General features: G+C 43.8%; 1 protein-coding gene across 1 annotated transcript in view; it reads right to left on the bottom strand.

Moving 5' to 3' along the window:
- Nucleotides 1–9,922, bottom strand: part of KIAA1468 (KIAA1468 ortholog) — a 131,498-nt gene that overhangs the window by 121,327 nt on the left and 249 nt on the right. The window contains 1 exon segment of the mRNA XM_019542172.1: nucleotides 9,698–9,922. This exon segment is cut by the window's right edge and continues 101 nt beyond it. Coding sequence (XP_019397717.1) covers nucleotides 9,698–9,922 — 225 coding nt within the window.

Raw genomic sequence — 9,922 nt, 5'->3', positions numbered from 1 at the left:
TTGGAGCCGGGGGGGGGCGGGACACACCCTGGCAGGATATTGCGTACTGTGGCTTGGGACTGAGGGGCAGACAGATACATAGACAGCACCCAGAAGGTAAGTCTGTGGAGGGAAGGTGTGGGAGGCAGATCAAGGCCCCCATGGTAAGGGAGGGAGTGGGACAGGGCAGGTCATGCAACAGAGCTCCTGGTGGCTCAGCTTTGTGTCCTGCTGCTTTTTCCCTGGGAGCCTGTGACCCCATGTTGTGCCTCCCACTGCCAGGTGGGCAGGGGACATGTGACACAGCTAGCACACGGCTCCTGGGGCAAAGGCAGCAGGGCGCAGAGCCCCAGCCCACAGCAGGCAGCCCTGTCTTTGGGGCATAGGGAGCATGTGCCCCCGAGATTTGTGTGCAGGGTAGAGGCAGGCTGCCTGCTGCAGGCTGGAGCTCTGCACCCTGCTGCCTTTGCCCAGGAGCTGCATACTAGCTGTGCTGTGCGCCTCCTGCCCACATCACTGTAGTTGGGAGAGAGATGTTAGACAAGCTTTCAGGCACAGTGCCCTTCCTCAGCTCTGGGAAACAGTCTAGCTATATAGTAGATAGAACAATGGCTTGTGTTTATCTCCACATGTAAATAAAGTAGCCTCAAAAACAAGAGAAGTGTAGGAAAAAAACCCTTTAGAATAGCCTTGTTTTGAAACTACTTGTGCCAACTACTTTGTTCCTGTCTTTACAGCCTCCCACTGTTTTTATTTACATGCATGGCTAAATACAAGTCCCTGTTTTATCTGATATTTAGCTTAGGATGTTCCTGTTTCTCTCTCAGACTTCAGGAAGGAGAGGCAGTTCCCCAAAGCTTGTCTAACATCTCTCCCAGCAATACAGTTGGTTTAATAAATGGTATCACCAAATAACCCTTGTTTGTCCCTTATTTTCTGTAACCTCACACCTATACCACTCCTTCAACTCTTCTTAAAAACAAACCAGACTACAAAATGGATCTGCTTCCTATCTGCCAGCAAACTCAATATGCATTCTTTGTCAAGCTAAGTAAACACATGTGCATTATCAAGGATTGTAAAGCAGCCATGGGAAAAAAGTCAACTGGGGTTGCTTAAGGTTGGGCTCTAACTGGAATATAGTTAACCAATGTGTGTTCACATAGAAGCCAACTCAAATCTCCCAAACTTTTATTTTTTATTTTTTTAAGCTGTGCAATACATAAGCACATTAATATTAGTGTCCTTACAGTAAGCAGTTATGATTCTAAAATACATACCAGGTTTTTAAGGTGAAGGCTGTTCAAGACAGGGACAGTTTGCTCCTAGGCCTGTATGAATCACAATATTTATGTTACTGAATCTTAGAAGTCACAACATGCTTTTACCTTTTAATTGAATGACAGATACATAAGCTTACTGATTAAAGTGAGCTCTTGCTCATGCAAGTTCATGCATCTTTAGTTCAGTTAGTCTAAGGTGCAACTCTACCCTATCTTCTCTCTCCCTGACTTCAATCTAACAAATCTTGAAACATTTGGGCTTGTGCATCAAGAACTGACTCACTTCCTGCATCATGCCATGAAATACAGAGAGACCATCCAATATATCTCTTTTTTTTTGTTAAAGTCTAATTGGTACAATAAAAGATATCCCCTTTACCACAAGTTCTGATTCCTTTTATTTATTTATATGCGTACACAGATACTCTAGGGGTGCACCGATAAATCAGCTGACTAGCAGATCAGCATCAATAAAAGGATAAATGATGTTATTGGCTACCAGCTTATTTTGGTTGTTGTAGTCTATAATTATGGCCACATGCCTAGAGTACGTTGGTGATTGTAGTTTGGTTCCTGTGCCCCACTGTTGGCCTAAGACCGTGGCAGATTACAGGTCCTAGAGAGCAGTGGGAGGTAGAAGGTCGCTGGGAAACTCAGCAATACAGGGACTGTTACTGGCTTCTGTTGCTGCTGCCATGGAGATGCCATGTATGCAGCATGAGAAACCTGAGCACCAGGGCTGCCACAGAGATGCTGAGCTGGGTACAGGTGGGATAAGGTGCCATGCAGGGTATATTCTGCTCTGCTGGGGGCCTCTGAAAATTGGCTTCTCCCTAGTGGCTGTGGAAGCTCCGCTGTGCAGCACCTGCCGGCAAAGGCAGTGGCATACTTTGGGGCTCCAAGCACACCCAGCACTGCTACCCACATGAGGGTGCACCCCGCCCACCCAGGGTGGCAGCATGGGCTGTACAGGGAGTGAGGCTTGGGTAGGGGGCAACACATGTGGGAATAAGGCAATCGCTACCTTCCTCATTGAGGGCTAGAGTAGGCAGGATGCATGTGTTATAAATACAAACAAACAAAAAGATTGATGTCAGTAGTTTAAAATGTCTTGCACTATTACTAAATATTGGTTATCAGAATGGCATTGGCCAATATGTCTGGTTAATCATCAGTTATCGGTATCAGCCAAGAAAATCTCTCAGTACACCCCTTATATACATATACAATATGTACAGTAAGTCATAGGATCACAGAAAAGTAAGGCTGGAAGGGACCTCACAAGGTCTTCTGGTCTAGCCTCCTGAACAAGGCAGGATCATTCCTGACTAAACCATCCCAGATGTCATAGCATCTGATTAAATTAGCTTCAGCCCATGAAAAAGCACAAGTTTTATCTATATATCTTACTTGATTAGTTTATAAAACTGCATTTCTATCCTGTCTTCTATGGACTTCAGACTAACACAGCAAACTACTTCTCTTGAAATGATCCCAGGCAAGTTACCGTGAAACCTGCTCTTGAAAACTTCCAAGGATGGAGATTCCACAATTTTTCTAGGTAGCCTGTTCCAATACTTGACCACCCTATGTGCATTAACACCTTGTCTTTTTTTCTCCCTTTCCATCCTTCCTGAACAAGCTATACACATCTATGGCAGTACTCCAGTGGTGTGAACTATTCCATAACATCTCCTTAATCCCAATTGCATCCAAATTCTGTGCCTGTACTAGGATCTCCTAGTCTTCCCATTTGTTCCCCATACTTCTTACCGTAGCACATTAACATTTCAGGTATGATTGTCCTAGCCGCTCCCCAAGAGCATTGCTAAAGCTTCTATTATTGCTTCCCCTCGATAGGATTTTATCCAAATCCACTGACTCTTTATTTACCTCTGGGTTTTTGTCACTATTCAGTGAGCCCAGTGTAAAGCACTCTTCATTAGGTTATTAAGCCTTTCCTCTTTGACAGGTGGACCTTATCTCTTCCTAGCAGTCCATTTTCTTGGAACAACGCCCCATGGCTGAAGAAGCCAAAGCCCAGTTGACAACACTATCAGCACAGCCATATGTTGAACTCCAGAACACATCTGGTTCTAGTTAGGGTTTACCCTTGACCAGAAGGATAGACACAAACACTACCTGGGCCCCCCATCCCCTTCACACTTGTGCCCAGAGCCATGTAGTCACTTTTGATCTGCTGAAGGTAACTCCCAAGCTGTATCATTAGTTCCCACATAGATGAGCAGCATGGGATAGTAGTCAGAGGGCCAGATAAGTCTGGATAACTATTCCACACCATCTTAGATTGGCACGCAGCAATCCTCCCAAGCTAACAGGTCAGGCCAACACAAATGTTTCTGCATCTTGCAGGAAGGAACTGCCAACCACTATCACCACCCACTGCTTTCTCTTGGTATCAGTGGCATCCATTCTTTCTCCTCTAGGGGTGTGTGGCTTGGCTTCCCTTGCCACTGGACTGGACTCCTCATCCAATTAGACAGCTTCACACCTCTGGACTGGACCTGTAGCTGTCCAGCTGGAGGAGTGCTGTATGTTGCTGGTGGTGACGAGATGTCAGCAGCTACCTTCCAGAGAGCCTGCATCATCTTTTGTCTTCCAGTGTTTTCTCTGGATGCACCTCTTCCGTGATCCCAGAAGTCTCTTTATGAATTGAGCTGATCAAGGCATTGTACTCATGGACGCTTCCAAACTCAGGGCTACTTCCTTGCCCTGAGACTCTACCAGGAGACAGCTAGCAAGTACTACCCCACCTGGCTGACCCTTCAATTTTATTATATTGTTTCAATTATGCTTTTGTCCACTTCTGCCCATACTACTTAAACTAGTCCATAAAGCTGTTGTTTCATCCTTAAGTTGAGCTTCTAGCACGATGTATAGTAAAAAGTGCTGATAATGGCTAGGCAAGCAGACACCTTTGTTTATTCTATTAAGCAGCTAGAAAAACCTTGACTCAGCTACTAGAAACTGCACGGGACTGATGTGAGAAGTCCACATCACTTACCTTCCACTTGACTCATAAGCTTCTCTTCATTGTCATACCCTGATTTAGTTTTAAGCTGTTTGGAGCATAAACTAATTTTAGCTATATAAAAAAAATGCAGGGGCCCACTGGAGCACTGATGAATCTCATGGGCAACAAGCGTTCACTTTGCTTATGATTCAGATTTCAGAGCTGTCAGCAGTAAAATCCAAGCCAGAACACTCCTTCCTTTCTGAGAGAATTTCACAATAGTTGAAGAGCTCGTAAATAATATACTAAATAGAAACTGGATTCACAGTCTGTATTTGGTAATAGGTTAAAAAAGATAATATTATTCCAGTCTGAAAAAAAACACTTCTGGAACATGTGCAGAAGCTCAACTTTAGGGAAGTGAAAAGAACTTGGTTAAGTTTGCTAAAGTCTTGTATTCTTTAATCTTTCTTCTTTTTTACAAAAGCTCATTTGTTAAAATTTAGAATAGTGCTAATGAAAATTGTAAAATGTTGACTATTTTTCATGGCTACAATTAAGAAAACAAATAGCAGTCTTTTGGATTGTGGTTGGTTCTGGTATAGATATTAGTATATATAGTAATATAATCTAGCCATTATATTCCATTAAAAGCTGATAGGCTTGCAAGGAAAATGCAAATTCTTCCTTAGAAGGAAGCTGTTTGTGCTTTTCTGAGCTGGAAAAGTTCATATTCTTTAATAGATAAATGAAAAAACCAAGAAAACTCCATTGCATATTTATTCCTTGGCTCATAAAATGAGCCTTCTCACAAGGTTTTGTTTGCCTGAAAAGGCTTTTAATTACTCATGCTGAAATTCTCTCTTTTGCTATATACTATATACAAGTGCATATATTATGAAGCTTTGTCTCATTCCCCAGAAATTCCCAAACTAGCATCACAGATGTACTGCACACTGAATGAGAAATTCCACTCATCTTCCTTGTGCTTCCATTTACACTATCAATAACACAAGGAAATTCACTTAACTTGCATTCATATGCTATTACATGACTAGGACAGATCTAGGAGAGGGCCGCAGCATGGTTACAACCCCCTTTGTGCGCTACAAAGCCTGTAAGCTCTCTGACTTCACCAGCTGGTCAGCACAGGGCCTCCCTGCAGCTTCTGAGCCCAGAGGATGAACATCGCTGCTGTTTGTCCATCTCCGCCTCCATTCTCCCTCCCCCCACCCCTAATTTCAGTGGCAGAGGAAGTGGGGACAAGCAGTGGCAGTGCTCAGTCGAAGAACCCTGGAGCTATATGAAACCAGGGACTAAGCCCCTACTGCCAAATTAAGAGGCAGGAAGAGGAACGGAAGGACAAACAGCAGTGATGCTTACTCACCCCTTGGGCTCTGGAGTCACATGAAAGCAGGGGACCTGACCAGACCCTGGCCAACCAGCTGGTGAGTTCAGCACTCAAGGCACCTGAACAGTTCTGGTGCTGACATACCAGTGAGTTCCAAGAGGTCTCCTGCATCTAGGATTGTAGCGAAGCAGGTGTAGCTACAGCACATTTTCTTTACTGTGTACATGCCACATGGTCAAAGGAGATGTGGTCACAATAGCCACACCACAATCCTAGATTCATCTATGTCCATAACTTAAATATCAGGATTTGCATCCATGTGCAACTCTTAACGTTCACATAAAAAAAAAAAAAAAAAATCCATGAGTCCACAAAATTCAAAATTTTAACCCCTTACTTTGGTTGACTTAACCAAAATGAAATAGATTTTTCACTGGATCAAGTAACTTGGAAACACTGGTCAAATCACAAACTTTCACATCAATAAGAATTTGAGAAGCTACTGGAAAAAAATGACACTTCCTTTATTTTATAATCCTTTAAAAAAAGGGAGGGGGAAGGAATTTCTAGGGGGATTGTAGTCAAGGAAATGGAAGACAATAGAGGCAATACAATGCTGGTACTCTCACCTGGCTCTGCTCTTACTTAGCTTCTGTAAGTCCATGAGAAAAATCAAGGCAAAATCCCCCTCCACAATTTGGTAGAAACATCTATACCTCCAAGTATGGGATCCTCACTAGCATTATCTCTGCACCTCACTAAAAGAAGATGTTTATAGGAGGAAGTGGCAACCATTCAAGAGTAGTGAGGGGAAAACAGCGCAATTCTGTCCAAGGTAGGCCTGCACTGCAGAACCCCCCTTTCCCCGATATCTAGGCTTCATGGACTAGATGAAATTGCTTGGCCAGCTAGAACTAGTCTATGGGAAGTAAGTTGCTGATCCACGTCTTACTCATATCTTACTGGAACTCACCTGCTCTCCAATGTGTCCAGCAGCCAACACAAGATGCTTTGGTCCTGTATCCCTTTACCTGCAAGATATTGCTTTGGCAAACCATCTCTGCATGCTCATTCCTTAGGAAGAGCTTTGACATTGATGTCAATGCACACCAACACCATTACTCACCATGCCTTGACCAATCCACCACCAATATTAAAATTTAGGTACATACCCCATGCAAAGTGCTATATGCCCACCATAAAACCACTGCTTTAGGGAAAGGGGAAGGAAATGCTGCAACAAGCAGTTGTGACATCTCTACTACTTTAAAGACCTTGTTGTCTACACTCAGAGATGGGCTTACAAACTGATACAAAAAACTATACATCTCTTACTCATTTTGGGGAAGTATGAAATACATTAACTCAGGATATTGCCGACTTCAGTGTCTCCTGTCTCAGAATCACGAGGAATTCTTGACTTCCATAATTTAATTAACAGATTATACGAGTGTTTATTTCTTAAATGCCATTTTGGTTTTCTGTTAGGACACAAGAAGAACTGCGATCCCTTATCGCAAAAATCAGTTATTCTGCATATGTACCATGGCTGGCTCTTAAAGTACACAATACAATATTTTCAATACCTCTTCAAACAAAAGTTTTCTATGCTGCAAGTAACTTATACTAAAGTTTATCTGGTGCAATACAGAGGTCACTGGGCAAAGTCCTCTGGTCCCTGTTACAACAGGAGGTAAATATAACTCTCTTCTGACCCTAAAAAATAAATCTTTCACCAAAACGTAAAAAACTAAAAATTAAGATGGGTATTAAAAAGGTATTAGGTGCACAATAGAACCTTTTGAAATGTGTCAATCTACCCACTACAGTGAACCAAGAATAATTTTAAGTACTATACCCAACTCATTCCCTATATTCATTTTTGTACTATAAGAAGTTTTTAAAATAAAAGTTCTCTCCTGTGGTATTGAATTAAATTAAAATAAAAGAAAAGCCACAAATCAGATAGCCATATAGAAGTCAGAGAAGAATTTCAGAATCAAATGTTGGGGTTTTTTTCTCAGTCTGAAAAATCTTTGTTTTCCATCTCAAGACATTTTCAGAAGTATTTTATATTTATAGCTGAGATCTAAATGAAAACTGCCTATAAGCAATGTTTGCTATCCTTACTAACCCAAAATAATTTACAAATAAATTCTAACTTGGTTAGTTTTTTACCTCAGTGCACTAAAGAATTTCTTAGTGTGATGACACTAATAAATTCCAACATTTTAAACCAATTATAGACTGATATATTCCAAAATCCCAAAGAACCTCGGGGGGGGGTTCTGAACTTAATTAAATACACTGCCAGTAGAACTACCCAAAGACAACATTCTTTGCTCTGCTAACTTGGAAATGTTAAGTGATATGACCGATTAGATATCCACAGGGTATTTCATTTTTAAATCACAGGGAAGTTTATATAGCCACTATGTTGGTACTAGGTCCTCAAGCACAGAACTCTGCAACTTCATTTTATCTTGTCAAGAGGAATCCAGCATGGAAACGCTCAATGTTTGAGAGTAGGGTATGAAATATTTAATACAGCTCAAAATAAATGGTACATAATGGTCTAAGTTTAAATGCATTAGTCTTCTATCAAGCAGCAATGAGCACACAAGCTTTTCTGGATAGTTTGAGATACCAAGTGAAACCTCTTAACCATATCCAAAGCCTATTGTGTGCCCTTGCATAAATGATCTTATTTGGGTAAGAGAAAGCAACTGCCACTACCACAAAAACTGGGACATTCTTTCTGAAGAAAGTCTGCGCACACCCTCCAAATTTTAACCAGTCACCTTCCTCTCTTCCTTTCAATGGCCAGATTTCACTACTTACAGTGAAGGAGACTTGCGTCTTCCTACCCTTGCAACATTGCCTGCAGAATATATCTTGAACCAGCTTCACTATAGGGCTTCTTTTACAGAATGGGCAGAAATAGCACATCATGAACTGAACCAAGAATACAGAGCCAGCCAACCCACATGGAAACATGGGCCCAAGTTGCAGCAGAACCTGTCAATCCCCGATTGGCCTCGCCAGACATTTTCAGCCCCTCAGATAAGGCAATCATGGAAGACAATCATCCTCAACTGAGGGACTGCCCATGATGATCTTTTTTTTAGACCTTTCATCATCACTTGACCAACCCTGGCAGAACATGAACAGTTTAGTAAAAAACCCTACAGCCACACTCACTCCTTTTCATAAAATAGGTCACTTGCTCATCCTTGAGAACAGTCAACCAATGATCCTTAAAGGCAGCTTGCTTGGTTCCAACTCAACCTGCCTCAAAGAAAAAGCACCCTGCACAAATGATGCACTCCTTTTCTAGTGCAGGCTAGTGGCACCAAAGGCACCAGGTGGCTCTGCAAACCTGCCTATGTTAATTAGGGAAGACCTGGTGCTCTACTGACACCAGTACCATTCCCACAGGGGAGGTCAGCATGGTTGTCAAAATGGCCCACTGCCTGCTCACCAGGTGGCTCTGAGGGGGACAGCATCTCAGGTGCAGCCCTTGGCAGGGTGCACCTAGGGGCCCCCAGAGGGTGTCACCATCACCCAACTCACGAGCAACAAAGAAGCCCTGAGGCAAGGCAAAGGCACTCGTCACCAGGTCAGTTCACCAAGAGCGTTTATACACGTGGCCCAGGAGGCGGGGTGCTTTTATCAGCACCGCACCAAGAGCCCTGCTAATAAAGGACCAGGAGTGTCACATGTACCAGAGTCCTCACACTCAAACACGGTGGCAGAGGCGCTTTAACTAAAGCTCACTGAAGCACAGAGATGCTGTTTTTCAGCACAGTGACACTAATCCACCTGATGCTGGAGCACAGCAATTGCCATGCTCCAGCTGAGTCCATTAATCGTAATTACCATGCTCGATTAATCAAGTCTAAGCCGACGTGCTGCAACTGCAGAGCGTTGCAGCAGCCTAGCTGCACGTGTATAGGTACACTGAGTGCCTCAAGCATTGCCCATGGGAACCAGGTATCACCCCTGGGGCATGCAAGGGCACGGGTGGGGTGGGGGCAGCCTCTGCAGGCCCAGGGACACAGATGAAAGGGGGGGAGTGAAGGAAGAGGTCCTGCCCTGCCTGGCACTTACTGAGCTGGCTGGGGAGGGGCTCCTTGCAGGGGCCGCCCATCGCCGTGCTGAAGGCCGGGCCGGGGGCAGCGGGCGGAGTGCCGCTCTGCCGCTCGAAGTTGCCCGGGTTGGAGAAGTAGTCGCGCAGGCGGGGCAGCTCGCGGCCGCACTCTAGCAGCTCCGTGTGCAGCTCCAGCGCTGTCAGCAGGAACTGGTCGCGCAGCAGCTGCGCCGCCAGCGCGTCCA

The sequence above is a fragment of the Crocodylus porosus genome, unplaced genomic scaffold (genome assembly GCF_001723895.1).
Source record: "Crocodylus porosus isolate Cpor-Errol unplaced genomic scaffold, CroPor_comp1, whole genome shotgun sequence".
NCBI lineage: Eukaryota > Metazoa > Chordata > Crocodylia > Crocodylidae > Crocodylus > Crocodylus porosus.
The sequence above is the reverse complement of the archived record's forward strand: the minus strand, read 5'-3'. Positions and strand labels throughout refer to the sequence as shown.